At 61.7% G+C, this 25,519-nt stretch overlaps 1 protein-coding gene across 2 annotated transcripts in view; it reads right to left on the bottom strand.

Moving 5' to 3' along the window:
• Nucleotides 1-25,519, bottom strand: part of Grm4 (glutamate metabotropic receptor 4) — a 90,117-nt gene that overhangs the window by 23,336 nt on the left and 41,262 nt on the right. Inside the window, exons 3-5 of one of the 2 annotated variants that reach the window (XM_026383604.2) lie at nucleotides 9,493-9,628; nucleotides 6,659-6,813; nucleotides 4,586-4,726 (exon numbers count right to left, since the gene is read on the bottom strand). In XM_026383604.2, the coding sequence (XP_026239389.1) occupies nucleotides 4,586-4,726; nucleotides 6,659-6,813; nucleotides 9,493-9,628 (432 nt within the window). The remainder of the gene's footprint in view (nucleotides 1-4,585; nucleotides 4,727-6,658; nucleotides 6,814-9,492; nucleotides 9,629-25,519) is intronic. The other variant, XM_026383605.2, reaches the window with a different exon arrangement.

The raw sequence follows: 25,519 nt of genomic DNA, 5'->3' as shown, positions 1-25,519 counted from the left end.
TGCTCCCAAACACGGGTCCCTTCCTGTCCCCAGGAGGGAGGCTCCTTTGGTTCCTCTGGGGATGTGGAGCTGGGAAGATTCTGCAAAAGAGTCTGGGGTGACCTGGGGCTGGGACATCAGCTGGCCTGAGGCAGGACATCTCTGGAGCCAGATGGCTCTGGGGTTCAAATCCCAGCTCTGCTTCTTACTCCCTGGGGCAAGTCCTTAACCTCTTGGGGCCTTAGTTTACTCGTCTGTGAAATGGGTTTTTGTAAAGACAAAAGGCCAAACCCTAGAATTGGGCACAACCTGCACTCTTCAATTAACGGTGCTATGTAAACATTCGCTGTTATTATTCTTCCATTTTTATTACTGTTGTTATTGTGGCTGTTGGCCCAGGCGGGTGATTGGCGTCCCCCACACATCCCCAGCCACCCTGCGCCGTCGCCCCCCAGCTCCCCGCCCTGGGAGCAGCAGGCAGTACATTTTCCCTGTCTCCTCGTAAACCGTGCCTCCTCCGCGCAGCCATCACCTGGCTGGCAGGGCTGTCAAAAAGACGGATGCCACATCTGCCTTGTTTATGGCTTTAATTCCCCAACCCTGCTCTGGGCTCCCCGGGAGGGGCTGGGAGGAGGGGCGGCAGGCGGTCCCCCCACGGGCTCCGCAGCTGCAGAGGCCCCTCCTGGTGACCCCGACCCCGCCTAAGTGTGGGAGGCCCAGGGGTGAGCACCCCACAGAGCAGCGCCATCTCCAGGTAGCTGTGGGGAAGGGAGTGCCCTGCGGGACGGCCCAGGAGGTGCTGGGCAGGGGGGACAGATTCCTGTTACAGATGAGGCAATGGAGGCCACCCGGCGAGTAGGTGGCAGCACCAGGAGGCACAGCCAGGGCTGCGCACAGTCCCCAGGCCGCGGCCCCTGCCCCCTCCCGAGGCTCTCTGGGCCCAGCAGCCGGTTCACACGGCTGAGGTCCCCGGACCACCACCCAGTGACCGCCCAGGGACGGGCAGCTGCTCCCACGGCCCAGCTCCCACGCCCAGGGGAGGTCGGGGAGTTTGCGCCTCTGTCCACCGTCCCCAGGGGACAAGCGCCAGGTGTCCCCCGGTAACCTGCTCAATGTCACAGTTGCTGCTTCCTCCTCTCCTCGCTCCTGGGAGCCCTTCCCAAATAAATGGCTTCCCCTGGAAGCCTGGTCCCAGGGGAAGCCGACTTCAGACAGCCCTGCAGGACGGATGGAATCTTCCCGAGTGTCAGCCCCCGTGCGAGACGGTCCTTCCCACCCTCTCCAAAGGTCCCCAGGCCCGTTTGCTGACAGAGGTGAGGAGGAGTGGATTTGGCAAAGCAGGGGACAAACACAGGAATGGCATCTGCTGGGTCTGGGACTGAGGCTGGCACAGGCAGGCTGTGGACTGTGGGGAGCTGGGGAACCCGGGAGTCAGGGGCTCCTGGCCACAGCTGGGGGGAGGGGGCAGAGGGAGGCCTAGAGGGATCAGGAGGGACCAGGGAGGGAGGCAGGGCCGGGAGCCGAACTGCCTGTGAGTCAGCTCTGCCATCTTTCTCACAAGTGACGTTCACAATTCGCCTCCATTTCCTCTTCTGTAAAATGGGTGCCACTCCTGTAACCGTCACACCGCCCCTCGGGGTGGCACAGTCCCTCCTCCAGGATACGAGAGCAGACAGACAGACTTGGTACAACACAGGCTAGTACACGACCCGAGTGCCTGTCTGGATCCCACGGCTCCTTCCGGTCGACGGGGACAGCCCTCCATCAGCACCTGCCATGCGCAGCACTTTCCAGACAGCCTCGTTATAGGCTGCATCCTCTCAACCACCCCCGGAGATGGGAGGTGACATCCCTGTTCTATAGAGGAGCATCTGGGACACAGAGAAGTTCAATAACTTGCCCAAGGTCACACAGCAGGGAGAAGACAGGGCTGGATCTAGACTCAGGATTGGGTCCTTCCCTTACCCTCCTCCCACGTGCCCAAACCAGCACTGGGGTCCCCCTGTCCTCCTCTTCCTGCTCACCCCTGGGCAGGACATAGGGCACCAGCACCAGATCTCAGTGTCCCAGGTCCCACACACATTCCCAGTGGCTCCCTGGCCCTCGCTTCCCCCAGAGATGGGCACGCTCACGGTGTCCAACGTGGGCCACACAAGAACCTGGACCAGCCTCTATGGAGCTCCACAGGCAGCGAGAAGATACAGGTCCCCCATCCCCCTCATGTCCACCCGTCTCCCTCCACCCCTGTGCCGCACCCTCTGGAGCCTGGGGTGCCTGCCGTCCTCTGGGTGGCTCTGCCTTCCCTCCCACCACTCAGGTCTCCTCTGAGTCAGAGAATCCCCAATTTTCTGCACAGTAGAACCACCTGGGGTTCTTTAAAAAAAAAATCCTGCTGTTCAGATGTACCCAGAACAAATTAAATCAGAGTGTTCAGGGGTAGAAGTCAGGTGTCCGTGTTTTTAAAAGGTCCCCCCGATGATGCAATGTAGGAAACGCATAGGGACCACTGCTCCATCCCTAGGTACATATTAAAATATTAAAATCACCCGGAAAGCTGAACAGAGAAAATATCCGCAGCCCCTGAGGTCCTGGCTCAGTTGGCCAGGCAGCAGGGGACGGGGGGTGGGGGGTAATAGTTTTAAAAGCTCTCCAGGCACAGCCAGGCTTGAGAGCTACCATTTTACAGTTCAGCAAGTACCTCCATTAATGATCCCTTCCTTGCAGAGACATCCCCTGGGCTGGCTCGCCATCAACCCCGTTTCTCAGATGAGCAAGCAAAGGCTCAAGAGGGTCACGGGGCTTGCTGGAGGCTCGGGACAAAGCTGCCCTCTTCAGAACCCAGCTCAGGTCCCCCTCTCCTACCTGCTCTGACAGGCGGAGCGGCGCCTCCCTTCAGGGCTGCTAAAAGGGTTCCAAGTCCCAACCCAGGTCTGCACAGGGGCCTTCTCCCCTCCGTCCCCCACACACAGTAAGGTGACTTCAGACAGTGCCTGGCCCTGGACGGCCTAGGCGCTGGGGCTGGAGGCCCAGTTGCCTATCTTGCCCCCCGTACCAGGCTCACCATGCCATTCCCATCCCTAGGATCAGGGGTCAGTACAGTTTTTCACTCCACTGGGAGCACTTTTGAGAATAAAAGAGGATGTTCTCCATAATTACACCAGAACAGGAGTGAACCTGGGTATGTGGTCACACTGGCCTGAGGGCCCAGCCTCTGTGACCATGTGGCTCTAGACAGACAAAGTGATTTGGGCTGTGAGCTTGCCTGGGTCTCCAGGGGATTCCCCTGCGCCCCCCCCCTCCCATCCAGTGGCTATGAGCCAGCACAGGACAGCACACCCTCCACTGACTACCCCCCACCTCCCCTGGCTCCCTCCTCCCCTGGCCCTGGTGGACCAGCATCTGTCAACGATTCCAGGAAGCCTGTCCCTGGCCCCCCTGAGCCTCTGCTTACACTGCGTGGGCAGAGTGGAAGGACAGAGGACAGAGCTCCTCACCCTCACTTAGGTACCACTCAGGTTGGGAGGCACCCAGAATTCCCCTCTCATGTCACTGAGGGGTCCTGCTGCAGAGCTGCCCAGACCCAGAGCACACCCACAGCCACATCCAGACACGCCCCCGGGGAACAATCTTGCTACCTTAAGTGCTGAAGGCCAAGAGCTCAGACCCGGGTTCAAATCCCGCTTCATCATCTCCCATCTGTGGGAATTCAGGTCCCTTTACTCACCTCATCTGGGCCTCCCTTTTCCCACCTGAAAAATGACCAGTCGCTGCCCTCCACCAGGTTCGCTTCTTTCTTCTTTTCAGCCTCAGACGTCTCCTTTGCAGGGAGGGCTTCCCAGGCCTCTTGACGGTTGCAGTTCCCCTCCCCGCACAGCCTGCCCATTCTTTTTCCTATCCGTTTTGTGTCTCCTGCACATTTCCCTTCGGACATAGTCTATCACTTATTTATCTTGTTTATCATCTGCTTCTTCATTAGAATAAAAATTCCAAGAGAATTCTGACTCTTCCGTTCATTACTAGATCCACTATGCTCAGCGCCGGGGCAGGGCGTCCTGGGAGTCAAGCTGGTGTTTGTTGAGTGATTGAGAGAAACCCAAGGGGTTAGAATGGTTTCTATAGCGTCCAGACCACTGCGTGCCAGGACTGGACACAGGGCAGGTGGGGTCACTTCCGTCCCACTGGTCTAGGGCTAGGGATATGCAGATGAAACCCAAAGCACACGCTGGAGGGGGCCCCTGCAGAGACCGAGGAGCCCCTCTGACTGTCTCCGGAGAGGACACAGTGGTTTGCTCTAACCGAAGCCCTCCACAGCACCCTCAACTGGCTGTGGCTCCGCCCCCAGGCCCCGCCCATGCGCTCCCAACTCCGCCCCCAGGTTCCCCTTCATCTCCACACCTGCTGCCTCCCGCCTCCAGCCCAGGGGTCCCGAGGTTATCAGCTCTTGGACCCCCTGGACTCCTCCCTGCCAGGCTTTCTCCCTGCAACTCCACAGGCTCAGGGCCCAGCCCCTGGCCCCTCCAGCAGTCCCCGCCCCCACAGGCCCCGCCCATCAGGTTCCGCCTCCTCATGCCCCGCCCATCAGGCCCCGCCCCAGGCTGGTGCTCACTGGTGCACTTCTTGACGTGGCTGCCCTTCTTGAGCGCGTGGCGGCTCAGCTTGCAGTGGAAGTTGTCCTCCCAGAACTCCGCAAACCAGATGTTGCGCCGGTTGTTGTCCAGCGTGCGGCTGGAGAAGTAGCGGTCGAAGCCTGGGGAGGAACCGGGCGTCAGGGTCTCGGCCCCGCTCTCCCCGGTGCCCCCGGCTCAGAGGTGGCCCAGGCCAAGAGAGGGAGGGAAGCGCACACCCTCTGATCCAGGGCCAGCTGGCAAAAACAAAACTGGGAACATTTCATTTCATTCAAAATGAAAAGAGCTGGATTAAGTCCCAGGGGGAGCATGTGTAATCTACGCTGCTGCTTTATGGGCGCGAAGCACGCTGACGGGGACGTTCCTGCAGCCTGAAGCCACCCAAATGCTAACAGCAGACTTCTGGGAAAAGGAGCGGCCCGGGGGTCCCGAGATGAAGGCAGAGAGGCTGGTGAGGAGCCCTGGCCAGAGAAGGGGGGTTCACCCAGGGCACACTGCAAGGCCAGGACCTGGATCTTCCCCTTCAAATCCAGAATGTCCCCACTGATGACAAATGCAGCCTTCTCTTCTCGTGCTCCGCTAGACTCACAGCCCTGTTCCAGCCCAAGCAGGCTGCTGCTGGTGAGTGGTGCCCTCTCCCTCCTCCCAGATGCCTCTGCAGCACTGACTCCCCTGTCCCCAGGTGGCTAACTGCTGGGGACAGGCCAGAACATCTGAAAGTTCAGTGGCACCCACATCAAGTGCTGAGCACCCTGTCCATGGAAAGGTCCAGACAGAAGCTCAGTGACTGTCAGAGCTGCAGGAGAAAAACCCCTGAGGGATGGTGACACTTGGCCTACCCCAGGGCTGCTCTGCCTCTGCTCTGTGACACTTTGGGTCAGGTTGTGGGGGTCTCTCCTGTGCAGTGTAGGATGTTGAACAGCGTCCCGACCCTCTACCCACTAGATGCCAGAAGCATCACCCCCTAACTGTGGCAACCAAAGGAATTGCCAAGCTTCCCCTGGGGGCAAAAATCACCCCCGGATGAGAACCACTGTTCTAAAAGCTTCTCTAATGTCCCAGAGACAAAAGGTACTTCCTAAGCAAGTCCTGTGTTCAAAGATCTACTCTGCCACTCACTGCCAAAGGTGCCAGTCTCTCTGAGCATCACTATATTCCTCCAGGAGAGTGGGTAGGGGGGCATCACATAGTCTGGGAACACTCCATGTGGGATCTGAAAGGCGACTAGCATTTGAGGGCACCGGGAAGCCAGGGCTGTTGTCATTTTGTGCTTATTAAGGTTTGGGACCGAGAGGGGTGGTGTGGAAACTTCCGCTGCCTGTGCGTGCTGTGCCTCAGGGTGAAGAGAGGACACTGCTGCATGACCTTGAGCTTGTCCCCTCCTTCGGCCTCAGTCTCTTGGAAAGTTTGACCGAGAGGCAGATGTGCGCTCCATCAACGCTGGGTTCCAATGAACAGAGAGAGGGCAGCAAAGGAGGAGGCCACCAGCCCGCCTCCCCCGTGGCGAGACCGCAAGGTCCCTGCCAAATCAGGCCATTAATGGAAACTTCATGCCTAGCACCCTGCAAGGCTCTGCCAGAGCAGTTTGTCCCTATCCAAGGTGACTGTGGGTTTTGCCCTGAAAGGAGGGGATGCAGGGCAGGCCTAGCCCAAGGCCATCGGAGGCCTGCCAGCCTCGGCAGGCTCTGGAGGCACCCCGTCTCCCAGCCTGCTGGCAGCTCCCCACCCTGCTGGCAGAGGGCTCTCCCAGATGGGAGAAGGGTGGAATCATGTGGGGGGAGGAGAACCCTTCGCAGAGGAGCCTCCTGAGCGTGCCACACGCCTCCCACACCCAGAAGTATCTGAGAAGAGATGAAGAAAGGTCCTGAATCTGCACTTGAATTCGGCTATGCTGAGCGGGGCCTACGAGGCTCCTCAGCCCAGCGCCACTGTACACAGGAGGCTGCGGGCCAAGGCCAGAGGAGGGAAGATGGGGGCAGAGAGGAAGGAAGGAGAGGAGGACAACAAGAGCAGTGTGGGGTGACGGGCAGTGGGAAGGCCAGCGCCATGCCTACCTCGCACAGACATCCTCTTGGGGAGGATAGTGACGGCTCCCTCGGCCACCTCCTCCAGGTGCAGCACAGGTGCGATCTTGGAGCCCCAGCTGTCAGAGCCCATCCAGAAGAAGTGGCCTGTCTGGTTGGCCTTCCGCGCCGCCTCCAGCACGCGCCTGCGGAGCACACGCCGGCCCGGCCCCCCTGTCTGGCCACATAGCCGCCCCACCACGGCCACAGCCCACACCATGCTCTCCCACAGCCCAGGCTCTCCCCCAGGCTATGCCTGGCCACCTGCCAATGCCCCCTGAGCCCTCTGACCGTACCCACAGGCCCACGGAGCCCCCAGCCCTGGCCCACACTTGCCGTTGGCACAGCTACTCCCCTGGCCTGGGCCTGTGCCCAAGCCCACACCTGTCTCCCCAGACCCACACCTGCCCCTGTCTGACTCAGTTCCAGAACTACATCTGCCAGCCCCTGTCCCCTCGCACTTGTGCCTTCCTAGCTGGATGCCACCCCATGTTCCTTAGCCCCTCCTTACTTCATACCCATTGTCACACGGCTACCCCGCCACTACCCCCTCCTCACCCCTCTGCACACAGTGCCCTCTGCCCATTCCTCTCCTTCCTCCATCTTCTGTGCCCAAAATCCAGGTCCCTCAAAGAGCTGTTCCCCTCACCCTACCCAGGTGGATGGGGGGAGGGCTGCCTGGTGCTCACCCCCTACCCCGTCCTCATGGACAGAGGTCTTTTTTGGGGTATCAGGGATTGAACTCAGGGGCACTCGACCACTGAGCCACATCCCAGCCCTATTTTGTATTTTATTGAGAGACAGGGTCTCCCTGAGTTGCTTACGGCCTCTCATTGCTGAGGCTGGCTTTGAACTTGTGATCCTCCTGTCTTAGCCTCTGTAGCCCTTGGGATTACAGGTGTGCACCACCACGCCCAGCCATGGACAGTGGTCTTAAACCAGGGACTGAGCCTAACACAGCAACAAGGAGCCCACAGTGGTCCACGGGTGCTCACTGGATGCAGGAATTAAGTGGCCCCTGCAAAGGCCTCTGGGAGGAGAAAACCAGAGAGGAGTGGGCAGCTCCCCCAGGGGAGGGTCTGGGGCAGAAAGGAGGCGAGTAACTGGCCACCCTTGTGCCTGGGGAGGACCAGGCCTGGACTCCAGGACCTGTGCGGCTGAGCAGGAGTCCCTGGGGCTTCCAGAAAGAAATCCCTGCAGGCCCCAGAGGCAGCACCGAGCTGGCCTTGTGGCCCATCCTCACCCGTCACCTCCCTACTCCTGACCTTCCAGGTCCTCCCAGGCAGCCCCCCCCCCAGCAGGCTGCCCACAGCCTGTTCATACCACCTGCATCCGCTAGCCCACGTGACCAGAGCTCCCAGCCCTCCATCCTGCAAAGCCACCTGGGGTTATTTTTACTTCTGTTTGCTTCTGGAAATGCATGTGGGTTTCCAGAAATGACCTGCCTCCCCCACACGCCCACAGCCAGCTCTGGAGCCAATCTAAGTCCCTTCAGGTCCCTCCCTTTGGGGCCTCTTCTCCAGGACAAAGGACTGAGCCTCATCCTCCCTCCCAGCAGGCAGCCTGGAGCAGGGTGCATGGCCGAGTGGGGGTACGGGAAGTGGCTGGCTTTGGGGAGTGGTGGCAGCAGGGACAGGGACCGGTGGCTCAGAAGGGGCCCCCTTGCTTCAGGCAAGGCTGGGAGCATCAGTAACATCCAGAGCCAGAAGTTAGGGACCTGTTCCCCTCAGACGCTGCCTCTGTGAACCTTGGGGGCGGTCAGAACGGGACCCTGAGGACAACCCCCTTCCCCTGCCTGAGACCCCCATCAGAGGTGTCCTTTGGCTCTTGAGGCCTTAGTGACCTTCCAGAACTCCCTCCTGTATCCATCCTCCCCGACCTGGAAATGTCCCTGGGGATTTTCTGTGTCGTGGGAACTCAGGAGTCCAGAACGGGGTCTTCACCAAGTGACCAAAAGGGTTTGAAAGGAAAATGCCCCAGGGCTGGGGTGTGGCTCAGGGGTGGCGCATAGGTGGGCAGGCAGGAGGCCCTGGGCTCCACCCCAGGCACTGCCAAAAGGAAAGGGCCCGGGTCTGCCCATGGGCCCAGGCAGCCTGGGGCAGTGAGTGCAGAGGCTGTGTCTCCCCCCAGACAGGGCATTGCTAACCAACCTGACCCGGCCACCAGGCTCAGGGAGGAGGGACAAAGAAAAACCAAGAGGAAGAAAAGGTCATCCATTAAGGCCATCCCTACCCAGCGGAGAGCCCGCAGAGAGGGACAGGCCCAGGGTCTCTGCCCTGTGTGTCCAGGCAGCCACAGCCCCCTGCCCCCAGTCTGCAGACGCAGAGACAGAGGCCCTCGGAGGGAACCATCCTGCCCACAGTGATTATGTGCCCAAGCGAGTCAGCCCTAGAACCTGGCCCAGACTCTTCCCTGTCCTGGGCTCCAAGGAAAGGAGGGAGGGACGGTGAGGTGGCCAATGTGCCCTGGCACCCCCTTCATGCCAGGCCTACCGTAAGCCCTTGACGCCCATTCCTGCATTCCGCTCTCGAACACCAGCAGGCAGGCATCATGAGGTCACATTTTTAACAGCAAAGTGGCCCAGAGAGGTTAAGAATTCACGTGGGGTCACACAGCTAGTAGGCAGGATGAGAACCGAGGTAGCCTGGCCCCAAGCCATAGCCTCCAGCCCTCCCTGGGAGGCAGAGTGGATGTGGGAACGGGGTGGGGAGGGAAGCGAGGCCGTTAGCAGTAGCCTAGGTCCCCGCCCGAAAGTTCTCTCACATCCACCTGCCCACTCCCACCTCTGTGCATCCCGTGCCCACCCCACTGCCACCCGCACCCACCTGATGTCATCTTCGTTGGCAAAGATGATGACGGCCCTGGCGTTGGAGGTCTCCAGGAGCCGCCGGATGATCTTGTCAAACTCTCCCGTCTTGGGCTCCCGCGGTATCTTCACTGACTGGGCGATGCACACGCCCCCTGAGGGACAGTCTGTGGTCAGCCTGGGTGGGTGGGGGAGCCCGAGTCCCCCCATGGTCCCCTCCACACACACACACACACCAGGAGACGGGGGCTGCCCAAGGTCCCCAGCCTGACTCTCAGCCCCCAGGTCCCAGCCTCTGGACACAAGCCGTTCAGTCAGAACAGCCACAGCGCAGAATTGGCTCCACTCACCAGCTGGCCTCAGTTTCCCTACCCAGCAGTGGGAAGCAAGTGCAAGAGGCGGCCAGCATCACGCTTAGGAGCCAGACTGCCTGGGTTCAGATCTCAACTCTGACGAGGCACAGCGGTGCACACCTGTAACCCCCGTCACTCGGGAGGCTGAGACAGGAGGATTGCAAATTTGAGGCCAGCCTCAGCAACTTAGTGAGACCCTGTCTTAAATAAAAATAACACAAAGGACTGGGGGTGTAGCTTAGTGACAAAGTGCCCCTCAGTTCAGTCCCCAGTACCAAGAGAAGAAAAATCTCCACTCTGCCACTTACTGCTGTGTGACCTCAGCTGTTGACGTATTTGAGACACATCACTTATAAAGTGGAGATAATGAGATTCTGTACTTCACTGGATCGTTATAAAATAAATGAGCTAATACATGTAAATACAGTTAGCGTCTAGTACACAAGAGGCGCTTAGCAAATATTGGTTATTTTTACTGGAAACATCTCAGAGGGGGTTTTAGAAGATCCGCTGAGAAGGAGAGCCACCTGGACCATCAGTGTCCCCAAGCTCACATCCACACACTTCTTGGGCTCCTGTCCCTGAAGCCACCCACAGGCCCTGGGTAGAGGTAGTGACCCTGGCCGGAGCCCGGCCTCGGTTTGAATTCCCACCCAGCTGGTTCCCAGCCTCAGACGGGCCTCTCAAGTGTGGCCAAGAGGGGGTGTCCTTCATGGATTTAAATCCCCCCGACCCCCTGGTATGGAGGCACTTGTGGACACCTGTGTCACCCTGCACCTGACAGGTGGGGAGAGCTGGAGTCAGAGGGTGACAGCAGCAGAGGGAACAGACCCTCCCCACTGGGCTGCAGGGCAGGGGCCTCTGAGGACAAGGCTGAGGCCCTGGTGGTGTGGTCGGGGCTCCGTCAGTGGTGCCCCTCTCCCTCCTCTGGGTCCCTCTCAAAACAGGGCTGGCTCCAGGCCCAGCCAATGCCCCAACCACCCACCGCGGCTGGGCCCCGGCCGCCAGCCCAGTCGCCCCCAGGCCTCCACCTAAGCCCTCCGCAGACTCCCCCACCCCCGGCATCTCTGTGCAGGTGGCTGCGCCCAAGGACCTTGACCCCCGCCCCACAGGAAAGTGGCAGCACCCGGCACCACACCGAGCTGAGCCTTGGCGGGGTGGCACTTGTCAAACCCTCCCGTCTCGGGCTCCCGCACAAGGAGAGAGTCCTGGGGGTGGCTGCTCTGGGCCAGGCCCCTGTTGGACCCCAGGCTACACGTGTGTGCTTACTGTGCTCTCTCTCTCTCTCTCTCTCTCACACACACACACACACACACACACACACACACACACACACACCTCCCTGGTCTCTCCTAGACCCCAAAAAGTCCCAAACACCAAAGAAGAGCATGGTCCCGGGAGGTCCTGAGGCAGAGGGAGAAGGTGCCAGGGTCTTGGGCAGGACGGAGCCCTCCACCCCGTCACAGGAAGCCAGGGAGTGGCCGTGTGCCCTGGGCTCCAGCTAACCCCTCCATATGGTTTCCTTCCAGTTAGAAAGTGGGCCAACCGCGACATTTCTCCCCCCATCTGGGGAGACAGATGGACAGAGGAAGAGGCTGGACTAGCAGGGGCGGGGGAGGGAGGATGGCCACCTGGCTCTGGGAGGGAGGGGCAGGGGACCCGAGTTAACTGCCCTCAAACTGGGAGAAACTGTCAGGTCAAGTCGCGTTTCTGGGCGACAGTCCCTCAGAGGCGCTGTGTGCTGGTCCCTCCTGGCCCTCCAGGCACATGGCGGTGCTTCGTTTTGCTAGTGAGAGGGTTAGGTGACCGCAGCTCAGCTAGGAGGGTGTGCCTGGGTCCCCAAGTGCTGGGACGAGAGTGCAGTCTGAGGAGGGTCCCGTGTTCTCACAATGATGCCAGGGGGTCCTGGAGGGAGGGGGATCCTGGAGGGGAGAGGGGTCTTGGAGAAAGGGGGGTCCTGGAGGGAGGAGGTCCTGGAGGGGAGGGGGATCCAGGGGGGTCCTGGAGGGAGGGGGTCCTGGAGGGAGGGGGTCCTGGAGGGAGGAGGGTCCTGGAGGGAGGGGGGTCCTGGAGGGGGGTCCTGGAAGGAGGCCCTTGTTGCGGAGCTCGGGAGGCCCCCTCGCTGACAGGGCGCCCGGGGCAGGTGGGACAGTCTGTCAATTCTCCGTGGATTCAGGTCTGAGGTGGCACCAGCCACATGTCCAGCTTATAGGTGAGGACACAGGCAGGGGGTGAAGGGCTTCCCAAGGTCGTGAAGACAGACAAGGGCAGAGCCAGGGTGGAACCCAGGCCATCTGGCTCCAGGGTCCCCTTTCAGCCCGTCCTGTGGGGAAGAGAGAGGGTGTGGGGTCAAGGGAACCCAGGGACCTGGAGCTCGGGGGCTCAGATGGGCGTCGCCGTCCCCGGGATGCGAGACCCTTGGCTCACTGCCCAACGTCAGTGTGGCTGCTCAGGGGACAGGGGACCAAGGGGTGGCTCACCAGGGACAATCCCGGGGGATACAAGCTCCTGGTGGTGGCACAGTCTCAGCCTCTTCTGACCCTGGCCACCGCCAGAGAGGACTGAGGTGGCCCACAGGGACAGCACTGACCGAGACCCACCACATGCCTGGCTCCACTCTGCAGCGGGGCCTTAAGGGGGTCCTTGCCCACCTCTGGGGCAGGTACTGATATCCCCAACTTACAGATGTGGAAACTGGGGCTCGGAGGTGCCCAACAGCCTGACCAAGGTCACGCTGCCAATAAGGGGGACTGTGATCCCTGCCAGTGCCCAGAGCCTCCCTCAGGCTGAGAAGCCCCCACGTCTGCAGCCCCTGCCCGCTGCTGGAAAGCACCCTGTCCTCCATAGCTCCAAGCCGTGAAAATCCCCCACAGCGACTACCAACACCAAAGGGCAGGGGTTTCCAGGCCGGTCTCTTCCGCAGCCTCTGCTGTTTAGTGGTGGGTGCACACACGTGGGCACACAGATACCAATGCACACACCAGTGCCACCAACGTGCACGATCACATGCAGCCCACACACTACAGACCACAAGCCACACACCAGCCCGCTGCGCTCCTGCTCCCAGGCCCTGGACGTCACCACGGGAACCACGTTAACACTCCCTGGGACGCCCTCCCCCACGCCCTCCCCCACGCCCTCCCGCCCTCCAGGCTCTCCTCAGTACAACAGGAACACAGGAGTCCAGCCCCCAGCAAAACCAGCACATAAAACCCACAGAGCTGCCAGGCACCTGTAATCCAGAGGCTGGGGAGGCTGAGGCAGGAGGCTGACGATTTCAAAGCCAGCCTCAGCAACAGGGAGGTGCTGAGCAACTCAGTGAGACCCCCTCGGTAAATAAAATACAAATCGGGCTGGGGGTGGGGCTCAGTGGTCGAGGACCCCTGAGTTCAATCCTCGGTGCCAAAAAATAAAAAATAAAAACCCCCACAGAGCCTGGCTGTCTTAGGGCAGGGCCAGGGCCATGCGGGTGCAGGGGTCTGGGCTGATGCCCTGTGGCCCCCAGGCCCTCCTGGTCCCCCTGGGAGCCCCTCACACCTATCCCCAGCCCCTGCTGAGCTTGCTGCCAGGACCCTGCCCACTCAGCCCCCTGATCAGAGCCCACCTGCCACATGCCAGCTGCCAGCCCTGCCAGCCCAGCCAAGGCTGGCCTCTGCCTGCTGGGCCAGGGGCAGGAAGCCACCGCCACCTGCCAAGGACAGTCGAGCACGTGAAGGCTGTGGATCTCGGTGGCCCTTGTGTCCGAGCTGGATGGAGAGCTAAGAGGCTGAGGCCAGAGAGGGACTATGCCTTATCCAGGGGCACACAGCAGCTGGGCAGAGTTGCTGGACAGAGGAGGCCGTGCTCCCTGACAGGAGATTTAGGTCCTGGGCACCACTGACCACTTCCCCACGGGCGCTGCCCCAGCCCTGCGCCCCTCCACACCTCCCCTTCTCCCTGTGCTCCCACCCATCAGTATTGGCTGGTCCTTGGTGCCGTCCCTCAACTGGACACTGATCAAGGAGTGTCCTTCAGAGCACTTTGGAGGGTCTCGTGGCCGTAACTCACGTGTTCTGGGAGCCTGCCAGCCCCTCCTGACCCACTCATTCCCAGGGAACCTCTGTCACCTGGCATGGGACCCACAGAGACGCTCACCACCGCCCCCCCCAGCCTGAGAGAGGAATGGAAACACCTAAATGTTTAACGACAGAAGGGACAAACGGGCATGTCCCCCAGTGGGACATGAGGTAGTCAGGATGACTGAAGTGGCTCTCGTGGCAGCCGGAGTTCTCCAAAACATAAAATGGACTCAAACAAGGCACGGGCAGCTTGACCGGTCCTGTTTACATAAAATCTAGAGACCATGTCGTATCCCTCATCCCTGGGACACACAGGCGCCTTCCTACGGGACAGCTGCGGGCGGGCCGGCCACTGCGGGCAGCTCCCTGCGAGCTCCCTGGCGCTCAGGCTCTGCTCCGCCACCGTGGGAACTCAGAAGCGCTGGTGAATGGCTAGACAAGGACCCCAGGGAAGCCACCGCTTCAGAACCACGGTGACCCCAAGGCAGGAGAAGAAGGGACCAGAGCTGAGCGGGCTCCTGGGGGGCTTCCACTCGATCCCCAAAGTTTGACTTTTTAAAAAAAAATTGCGCGGGGATGGGGAGACTGGGGTTGTGGCTCAGCGGAGAGCTCTTGCGTAGCACATGCGAGGCCCTGGGTTTGATCCTCAGCACCACATAAAATGTAAAATAAAGATATCGTGTCCACCTATAACTTAAGAATAAATACTTTTTAAAAATCGGGGGGGGGGGGTATCATGCCTGTATCTGCTTCTTTTTGTCTGTGGTGCTGGGGATCGAGCCAGGCAGGCGCTCACCGCTGAGCCCCGTCCGGGCCCCTGCTGGTCCATGGTACAGCTCTGGGCTGGAACCCAGGGCCCACGGGGGCCAGGTGAGGGCTCGAACCCTGAGCCACATCCCAACAGAACTGTTAGAAACAGGTGACAGCGAGGGCACCCAGTCCTTGAGCAGTCCTGCCCGACGGAGGGCTCCTGGTGCCCCCGAGCCCCATGCCATGCTCATCTGTGGGAGGGACCGCACAGTCACTGTGGCCCGGGGCACCGACAGCGCCTTCCCCACCGCCTTCCCCCAGGCCTGCGGAAGGCCTGCCGGGCCTCCCGCTGCCAGCCATCGGCTCCTGAAACCCTGTCTTCCCTGAGGGTGGCTCTTGCCTGGTTGCCCTTGGCTCTAGGAGCAGGAGTCCCCTGTCTCACCGACTGCCCCGACCCCAGGCGCCTCCCTGACGCGGACATGATACAGACAATCCACCAGCAGAGCTGCTGCGGGGCTCCTGTTGCCTTCTGTGGTCCCCGAGCCCTTTCCATGTGTGGTCAGTGGTGCTTCCCAGGGTTCCCGGTGCCACAGGCATGTCTGTGCGTCTGCCTCTGGTCGCTTCCCCGAGGGCGGAGCTGAGTCTGCACGTCCATCTATTCTTCATTCTTTCTTTCTGTTTTGAAAAGGGCTCTACTCTGTTCCTGGCATAGTTAGTCCCCAAGAAACAATAGCAGGGAGGAGCCGTCTTCAGGAGCTCACGGTTGGGGAAGCAAGACCAGAAGGGACAGTGATGCCACCCCTGCCCTTCATTGACCAGCAAGTGTTCACTGAGCACCTATTATGTGCCTGGCCCAGTGCTGGACACTGGGATAGAGCCGAGAGGATGGGCCCTCCACACCCCAGGGTGAGGGTGAACGGTCAGCACCTCAGAACAGGAGCAGCACCCGAGAGGCCTCATGGTGCGCAGGAGGCTGCAGAGGGCACCCCGTCGGGGAGGCTGGGGTGGCCACGTGGCTGAAGGGGCAGGGGCTGCGTCTGAACTCAGCCCTGGCTTTTCCCCAGGAGCTGCTGCCTTGTCAGGGACCGAGGGACCGAGGATTGCAGCGTGTCGATCCCACCTTCACCGAGGACGCTGCTAAAGTGAATCCACGCCCGTCCCCACCACCTGCGATGACCTGTGCCAGGGCCTTCCCCCTCGTCACTCAGGGGACTTGGGTTTACGTGCAGGGAGGGCTCCTCCCCTGCAGCCTGAGGCAGGCAGGACCCTCTGAGCCGGGGCTCTGCCTGGGTCCCTCCCTGCCCAGCACTGCCCTGTCCCCCAGCATGGCTCTCCCGCTCTGCCTGTCTGAACGAGTCCACTCTGCCACACTGTGGGGCCACCGTCCTCTGTCTTCGAGGTGCTCTCAAGTGTGGCTTGTGCCCACCCTGGCACTGTCAGCCTGGGCAGGCAGAGAGGCCTCACAGGACAAGTGACGGTCTGGCGGCCAGGCCCTGTGGGCTTGGGCATCTCTCTCCGTCTCTCCTTTTATTCTCTCATCTGCTCACCTTGAGACCTACCCTGGCCAGGCACGGGGACAGGCTGGGTCCCCAGGAAGGAGCCACTACCCCGAGGGCAGTGCTGCACTCCTCGGCTCGCAGCAGGCTCCCCACCCTCCCTCTCTGGCTACAGTCCCAGGGATCGCACTCTCACCACCGGCCTGCTGCTCGGTCCCCGGCCACGTCTCCGACCCTGGACGCCAGACAAGGAAGGACAGAAATCCTGCAGGGCACCCAGCAATTTCCCAGCGCTCTCTGCCTCCGTCTGCAGGGTTCAGTAGGGCTCGGCCCCTGGCAGCCCAGCCAGCTGCCCCTGGAGCCTGCGGAAAGCCATCGCCTCTCCTCAACATCCTCTTCAAAATCCTTTCAAACTTAAACAAAGTTAGAACCCAGCCTCAGCAACTTAGCGAGACCCTAAGCAGCTCAGTGAGACCCTGTCTCTAAATGAAATATAAAATAGGGCTGGGATGTGGCTCAGTTAGTGAAGTGCCCCTGAGTTCAATCCCTGGCACCAAAACAAATAGATAAATAAAAATGGAGAAAAACAATGAAAAGACAAACCCTAGGAAACCAAGTGGGAAAACCTACTCCAGCAAAACCGCGAAGGGGCAACTTGCAAAGAGGTGGGGAGGGGGGTGACTGGAACCACGTGGGGAGGGGTCCCCGGCTCCTGGGGTTTCCAGCAGAGAGGGACTCAGGGACTCGGAGTCACCCCCTTCCCTCCGACCCTCAAAACCAGGCCCTCAGCAGCCCCTTCCCCAAAGCAGCTCTCAGAACAGGGACCAAGACGGCCACTCGAGGGTCAGTGACTGAGAAGATGTAACAGTGGCCCCAGGCAGCAGGGCTGTGTCCCCGCAGGGTGGGAGGACACCAGGCCCTGAGCCAACGCCCCTTTCCTGGAGGCTGCTGGGTGGTGTCCCAGGGAGGGGTGGTCCCAGCTTAGTGGGTCTGGGGTCTGCCGAGAGCCCCAGGTCATCCGGAGGGTGGCCTGGGCCTGGTTTCCATCACCAGCCTGTCCACTCTGACTCCTCTCTGAGCCACCTTGTCACACACGGGCACTGGGCTCTCACTGGTGCCTGGCATCCACTTTGCATGGGGCTCTAGGCCACAATAACCCACACTTGGTGCTGCTCTGCCAGGGCCACCTGTGGGCTCTGGCCCCAGGCGGGGGGACATACCTCACACACGCGGGGTCCTCCTCAGTCCTGCTTCTATGGGGGTCACTTTTCCCACCCAGATGCAAATCACTTCCTCTCCCACACAGGCCCCCTGCCGCCCATCCAGCAAGGCCTGGGGGAACCACCTCTCAGAGCCTGGCCACCCCTCCAGGCCTAGGGACCTCCCCCACTTTGCTGGGGAGGGTCCTAGGCTGACCGGAGGAGCCAGGTCCAGCCGGCTGGGGAGTCGCACAGTGGCCGTCCCTCTGGCCTGGCCCAGCCCTGCCCATGTGGGAAGATCTGGGGGAGCAAGGATGGCCGGGGAAGAAGAGAGAGGGGAACACAGGTACCAAGAGTTGGCACAAGAGCCCAAGCCCACACAGTGGGCCCAGGTCCCATCTCAGGACCTTACTGAGTCCTGGAAACAGCCAACCTCCTGCAGCCCCCTGCCCCCTGGACAATGGGGTGGTGACCAGCCCCACACAGCAGGGTGCAGGTGAAGACAGGCCCCCAGGGACTCTGGAGGAAGATGTAAGGGAGACCCTGCTATCCCCGCAGGAGACTGCCAGGCCACCAGGAGGGCAGCATTGTTCAGAGGCGCATTATTCATGGCGCTAGACTGGAGCAGAGGGAAATGGTCGACCTGATAGCTTAACACAAACCCATTGAACGGAACACCCCTGAAGTGAGGAAGGCAGAAAAAATAGGGCAGGGGCCTGGAGGGAAGCGTTTGGAGGTGGGGGTGGCAGTCAGGACCGGGGCGGGCACAGGAAGTGGCCAGTCCCTGGCTCACACGGGCCCCACCCCAGGCCCAGCCCAGCCCAGCCCCTGGCCGCAGCGGCCACACACAGCCCTCGCTGTGACGGAGGGAGCCCCCTTCCCAGGCTCCCCTCAGAGAAGGCAGGGGACTTGCTGAGGCCCACCCAGGCCCAGAGCAGCCGAGGTCCCACCGGGCCCTGGACGGGGCTGCAGCAAGCAGGGCCTCAGCCCGACCGGGCTCCACAGGCGCCTCACCATGCTCAGGAGCCACGGACAGAACAAGACCCCTCTCTTCCCTGCCGGTCCCCGCCATGACACGCTGCGCAAGAAGGTCACCCGTGGGCTCTGCAGCCCCTTCCCCCCCCTCCTGCCACCTCACCCCTGTCACAGCAGGACCCTTCTCTCCACCCCTGCTGGAACTTCCCACCCTCGAGGTCCCGCTGCCAGAACTGCAGCTTCTCCACCTGCCTAGGGCCCCGATTTCTCCACCGCCCCCTACAAAACAGCCCAGCTCCTTCCCAGTCACCTGCCATCCTCCACCTTCTATAGTGGTCAGTTTCATAACTTATCTGCTTCAAGGAGAGAGCTGGAAGCAGGTGGCCAGGGTTCAAACCCCAGCTCGACCACTTCTTAGCTGGGTGACTTTGGACAAGTTACTTAACCACTCTGGCTCTTGTCTCCCCAGAAGAGAGTGTGAACAATGGGTCAATACACATAAGACTTTAGGACAGTTCCAGGCATGGGAGTACTCAGTAAGTGCTTGCTATTATCACACTGTTGTAAGCTTCCTCCACCGGCCCGTGAGTCCCTTCAAGGGGACACTGTCTTTCTCATTCCCGACTCCCCAGGTTCCAGTGCGGGGCACACAGGAGGTGCTCAATCAGTGTTCACAGAACTGATCTTCATCTCCAGCCACATTGTCCGCCTGACGCCTGGGAGAAGGAGGGAGCGCTGGGCGGGTGGCAGAAAGCCCTGCATGGGGGCAGGGCCCAGAGGAGATGACCCCTGGCCAGCTCCCGGTCAGCAGCAGGAGCCTGGGCCGGTGGGGAAGAGCCCAGGTCAGGGGCCCGCAGCTGGGCCTGAGGTTTGGCCAGGATGAAATGTCTAGGAGCTCACGTCCCCAGGGAGTGGAATCTGATGGCAGAGTGACCAGAGGGGTAATGACGCAGGCGGCCAGGCCAACTCCCACCTGCCATCAGCAGGCAGTGGGTGACGAAGTCCTCCGGACCCCGCTCCTCTTCAGGCCAGGGCAGGTGGGGGGAGCAGGAGCTGGGCCCTGGGTGGAGCCATGGCCCCAATGTAACGGGGTGAACCCTTCACCCCACTAGAACCAGCTTCCTCAGGACCATGGTGCTGTCCCCCCATGCCTGAGATGGAGGACGGAGCCACCAGGATGGAGCAGTGTCCCCAACCAGCCTGGGGGCAGGATGCCAGCTAGGGTGACCCCCTTCCACCGGCCGGAGAGCAGAGGAAGCCGCCCGACCCAGGAGCCAGGGGAGACCCTCCAGCCCTGGGCTGCCTGTGACTCGGGTTAGAGAGCTGATGGACCAAGGTCAGGGCTCAGGCCCAGACGAAATGCCCACCCCTCCCCCAGCGACCGCCCTGGGCTCCGCTGTCCTGTTGGCAGAAGGCTTGAGACCCAGAGCCTGCTTGGCCGGACCTGGGAGCAGGGACACCGAGTTGGGACAGGAGGGGGACGCTGGGCCAAGGTCCTAGAGCAGCCCAGGGTGGGCCTCAGGAGAGCTCCCAGAGCAGGGCAAGGTGGGGTTAGAGGCCCCTGTAGTTTCCCTCCACAGACACTGGGGTGACATGATTTCCCTACCTTGGAAGTGTCCTATGCAATACAGGGACATCCTGGGAACCCGGGCACTGGATAGTATCAGCAGGGGCCCAGATTGTTATAATGATCTCAAGTGCCCCAGCACGGGGCGTGCCCCAGGGCAGGGCGGGACTGCCCCTTGATTCAGCTCCTTTCTGACCTAAGCCAGGAACCAGGGAGGGACGGCGATTTGCCCAAGGCCGTCCAGCCATGTCCCCCACACACTAACCAGGCCCTCTCTGGGCTGGCCCGGGAGCACCAGGGAGCTCAGTGCCAGTCCCACCTCACCAGGGCCTAACCCCACGCACCCCTTTCCCATTGACACCACCCAGCCTGCCCACCTGGCCCCCACTCTCCCTAACACTCCAGTCCCACCCGCTCTCCTCAGCCCCATCCTGAGGCCCTGCAGGGCTGAGCCCAGCCACCCTCCAGTTCAGCCCCATCACGCCCACCCAAGCAGCGCCTGCTGTCTCCAGCCACACCAGGTGTGCCACCCCCTGTTCGTGCCACCTTGATGTCTAGCTCCCCGTCCTTCCCAAACGCCTCTCCTCTTGCAAGCTCCTCCCATCTGTCCTTGAGGATTCAGCTCAGAACCCCGCCTCCTCCAGGAAGCCCTCGGGGTGTCCCCAGGCCCCTCCTCCCCTAGGTGGCAGCAGAACCCCCGGCTGCTCTCCTGCTTATGGAAAATTTTGGACTCGGTGCCTCTGTGCACAGGCGCCTCCAGCCTGGGGGGGGCGGGTGGCCCAGTTGGGCCACATGCACTGCCAGCAGCCCCTGAGTCAGCAACTCGCCAGCACCCCAGGGCCAGGACAGTCCTAGATGCTGGGGACAGCCACCAAGAGGACACACAAGAACCCCGCCTCGTGGGGCTCACATCTACCAGGAAGCGCAGGACGATGGCCACGAGCCAAAGACAAAATGAAAGAGCGAGCTGTTGGTGACTTCACAGGGCCCATGACCAGAGGGCTCTGGGGCCAGCTCCAGCTCAGCTCCTCCCGGCTCACGCCCCTGCCATCCTCTGCCTCCTCTCTGTCCCCTCCCCTGCTGGCCCCTCATGACCACCCAGCCCGCCACTAGCTCCTGCCAGTCAACTGTCCCTGCTACCATTTCACACCCAGGGAAACGGAGCCCGGGGCCAGGGCCTCGCCCCACCGCCCCTTCTACAACCACCCCCCACCTTTCCACGTCTCCCTGTTCCTCCCCCCTCCCACCTTCCTGGGGGACCCAGCAAGGGGCCCCCTAGCTCCAACTCTGCAAAAGCAGAAGGGAGACGGCAGGGGCTCCCTCAGCTCCCCCCTCCTCTCTCCTCCTGCTTGTCACTTTGTCCCACTTCCTCCCCCATCCCAGGGCCTCCCCTGAGCCCCAAGACATCGTTAGCTTTTCTCTGGCTCATTAAAAGTGAGAATTTGCATAGAATATCCATATGATCATCTGTCTACCGCAAAATGGGGCACAGAGAAGACGCAGGGTGGGGGCTGGGGGGAGCTGAGGACGGTCGTGGGCAAGGAGGGAGGACCCTGACCAGGAAGGGGCCACGTGCCCACCTGGGGGCCCGAGGCCCCGGAGGCAGCCCCTCACTGCCTCAGCCCGTGCCTGGGCTTCCTGAAGCTAACCCACCTGCTCTGGCCATTCTTGAAATAACCGCAAGAGTACAATTATCTCCACTTCACAGACACAGACCCGGTGCCCGGGGGACAGCGGCCTGTGGGAGGACACGCAGCAATTCTGCCCGTCCTAGGGACAGCCTCCGCCAGGGAGCCCCACCCCAGGGACCTGCTGCTCTGAAAGGGGCCATCCAGCCTGAAGCTCAGAAGAGAGCTGCAGACGCCCCCAGGACCCCCCAGGACCCCCCCAGGACCGCCCAGGTCAGGCTCCCCCTCCCCAGCCCCACCCTGGCTCCCCTCCCCGGCCCTGCGGTTTAGCCAGAGATGGGGGTTGCTGGAGACAAGGGCACCCCCCTCTCACCCCAGCTTCAGAATTGCACTCAGACCTGCCTTGTCCCCAGAAGGTCACAGCAGTGCCCAGACATAAACTCCGTGGGTAAAAAATAAGTTGATAACAAAATACAGGGGGAGGAACCTGTGCTTCACAGCTGGGGTTCGCTCAGCGGCCGCGGACTGACCACTGACCACAGGCTGGAGCCAACCAGCACTTCCCAGCTCGCCCGGCCTTGGGCAGGGGAGAGCCGCTGTCCGTGGTGCTGAAGCAGGAGTCTGGGCCTTGGCCCGCCCAGCTGTAGGTTCAAGCCACAAAATGCACCCCAAATATGTCCCTTCTCATGCCTTCACCCCTGATCCAATGGTCACCTCTAGCCTAGATGACCACAGTAGCCTCCTGAGTGGCCCAGGTCTCAGTCTACTCCCCAAACAAGAGCCAGAGGAGCCTGTTAAACTCCAGTCTGCTCACATCCTTCCTTGGCTCACAACCCTCCAATGGCTCCCAGGTCACTCTGAGCGAAAACCAAAGTCTTCACAGTGGCCCCCAAGGCCCCATGTGACCTGCCCCTCCTCTGCTCCTTCTCTCCCCTCACTCATCCTGCCCCTGGCTCTTGGCTGTTCCCCAATACCAGGCAGGCTGCACCTCAGGGCCTTTGCACTTGCTAGTGCTCAGTCTGGACCCACAGACTCTTCCCACAGCTCTCCACTTGGCTCACCTCTCACTGCCTTTGGGACTTCATCAAATGCCACTTCTGCAGAAAGGCAGGGCTACTCGGCCCTCTGTCCACTTACCCCCCTCGTAGCCATGTCTACCGGCTGCTAGCTGAAGTTCTAGTAAGTAACCCTGTCCTGGCTTGTCAATCACAGGATGCCTCTGGCCCTCTCCTCGGATGGGACTGCAGGGGCCAGGGCCTTCATCTGTGTATCCCTGCAGCACTCCCAGTGTCCCTGTCCCAGGCCTGGCATCCAGCAGGTGCTCAGTAAATATTTATTCTGCACATGAATGAATGACTGCGCCAAGGTGAGGCATAAAAGGGCTGATGAACAGAAGAAGGAGCACCCACCCCTTCCCCACCAGCCGCCTCCCCTTGGGGCAGCCCCCTCCCTCCCCCTTCCTCTCCCCCTCCCCCTCCCCCTCCTCTCCCACTCCCCCTCCCCCCCACACTCCCCACAATGCCAGGGTCATCGAGCCTCAGACTTGAAGCCACAGCTCCTCCGTGACCCCTGCTGCCACCCGCAGCCTCTCCTCCCTTCCTCCCTGGCCCTGAGCAGAGCGTCGGCGTGGGGAGGAGGAAGGGTGGATGGAGGGAGTGACAGGCGGAGGGGCTGTGGGGTCCCCGTGTGTCCACATGCATGAGCACGGAGGGAGGCACACGGACCCCTTCCTGGTCTGGCAGATGCGGAACTGGGGGCTCCTCGGGGGAGGGGACTTGCCCACGGCACGGGCCGGGCTGGCGGACCCCCCTCCTGGCCCTCGGCAGCCCCTGAAGCAGGAGGGAGAAGGGGAGGCCAGGACAGAGCGCTGAGCCACGGCTCCCTCCAGAGCCCAGAGGACGGCTCCTGCCACTTCTCCAAGGGCTCGGAACAGGGGCTGGGGGCTGGGGCCTTGCCCCGAGAGGCACGCAGGCCCCGTCCAGAGCCATCAGGTGGAGCGGGTCCTGCCCTGGGTGAGCCGGGCGCGGCCCTCAGCAGATGTTCTCCACAACAGGGAACCAGGGACAACCTGGACCCCCACGAGGTGAGAGAGAGAGAAACCCAAGAGCTGCAAAGACCTCCACCATGGACGCTCAAGGTCCCCTGATCCAGCCCCTTCACATCAGTGAAGAAGCTGAGGCTCAGAGAGGGAAGGTTAGCAGCCCAGAGTCACACAGCCACCCAGAGCCAGAGTAAGGACTAGAACTCAGCCCCCACTCCCAGCTCAGGGCCCTTGGTCCCTCGCTCTGCTCTGGTTAATGATGATAACAACTGACACCTTTGGGGACCCGGGGCGCCACAGGAGTGCCTGTGCTAAGGACTACATGTGTCGACTCAGTCTCCGTCAGGCACATGGCCTGAGGCGCTGTCCAAGGTAGCGCAGCTCCTGGTGGCAGGGATTTGGCCCAGCTGTCCCTTGGCCCCAGCATCTGGGCTGGGAAACCCTCACTCCACCAGGAGGACCGGGTTCCAAAGGCCGCAGCCGCAGTGAGGCGGTAACCAGCGGAGGGAGGGTTTCAACCCCAGGGGAACGGACACCTTCACAAAGGAGGTCAGGGGGGGCTGCTGTCCCCGTCCGTCTGTCCGTCCGGGAGGAAGAGATGCAAATTCAGAGCAAAAAAAGCTCAGCCTCCGACATCTTCCTCCTGTCACTGTCACCAAGCTCAGAGGCACAGGCCGAGAGAGCGTGTCCTCACCAGGACCCACACCTCGGAGACGAGGCGCGGAGTGCGGGAAAAGGTGCCACGCAGCGGGGCCCAGGGACACCCAGCCCTGGGGACTCACAGAATCCAGAGGTGTCAGCTCTGCCACAGGCCAGAGCGGCAGAGAAATCAGAGCAGACGGGTGAAGTCCCCGGGGCAGGCCAGGCAGGCGCAGGGGCTCGTCTTCACGAAGGGACAGGATTGACCTGCAATCACTGCGCAGTCACATTAACCACAGCCGCCTGCCAATCTCCCAGGCCGGCAAGGGGACTAGCTGCACCCGCTGGACCTGGGGGTTCAGGAGGGGGCGCTGGGGCCAGACCCACTTCGTCCCCAGGGCAAGGGCCGGGCGGCAGAGGGGGAGGGAGGCACAGGGAGTCTCAGGTGCTGGCGGCCTGGTGGATGCTGTGGAGCCGTGGGGACCGGCTGTGTGGCGGGGCCCAGGATGTGGAGGGCGCTCGATCAGAGGACAGAGCACCTGGGCCGTGGGCGGCTGAGCCCCTGGGCGGCCCGTGGACACCAAGCCAGGCCTGGCAGCAGCGCCTCCCCTGCTTCTCTGGCCCTTGCACCTGAGCCAACCTCAGCCACAGCCATGGAGCAGGACACCACTGTGCGCCAGGCACTGTCCCGTGCAACTGTCCCCCTCCCACACACACACTCCCCAACCGAAATACAAAGCCCTGAAGTGGCCCCTGGGCCGCCCGCTGCTCAGGCCTCATGGGTGTTTCCCTTCCCAACACCCCCTGGGGGGACTGTCCTAAATACAGTGGCAGCAAATGTCTGGGGGTGTCTGGATGAACCAGAATCGCAGGGAAGAAGCCGAGAGGAACCTTTGCTTGTGGGAGAAGCCCGGAGCCTGGGGCCTCAGCCTGCGAGGCCACATCCTGCTCTGAGCCAGCCGGTGCCGGGGCGAGCTGGTGCCCCCACACCTGTCACAGAGAGCGCGACATGCCCAAAGGCCGGGCGCTGGTCATCTGTTCATGCCACAAACATCTACCGAGGCCCGCTGTGCATAGGAAGGTGGGGGCTCAGGGATGAGTGGGGTCCTGGCCCTTCCTGGCCACAGGAGCCCAGAGCCAGGGGACGAGGCAGATGGAAGGCAGGGCAGACAAGACAGTGAGCCCAAGAGGAGTCCCCACGGCTGCCTGCTCCACCAGGGACGCAGCTCTGCCTGAGGCAGGGCGAGGGGAATCTGCGGGAGGGGCGCTGAGCTCCTGGGCAGGAGCAGGCTGGGCACGGGCTGGGCAGGTTGGCAGGCTGGGCACAGGGGCTGGGCAGG

This window comes from Urocitellus parryii, chromosome 8, assembly GCF_045843805.1.
Source record: "Urocitellus parryii isolate mUroPar1 chromosome 8, mUroPar1.hap1, whole genome shotgun sequence".
Lineage (NCBI taxonomy): Eukaryota > Metazoa > Chordata > Mammalia > Rodentia > Sciuridae > Urocitellus > Urocitellus parryii.
This window is presented reverse-complemented; position numbering and strand designations above follow the sequence as displayed.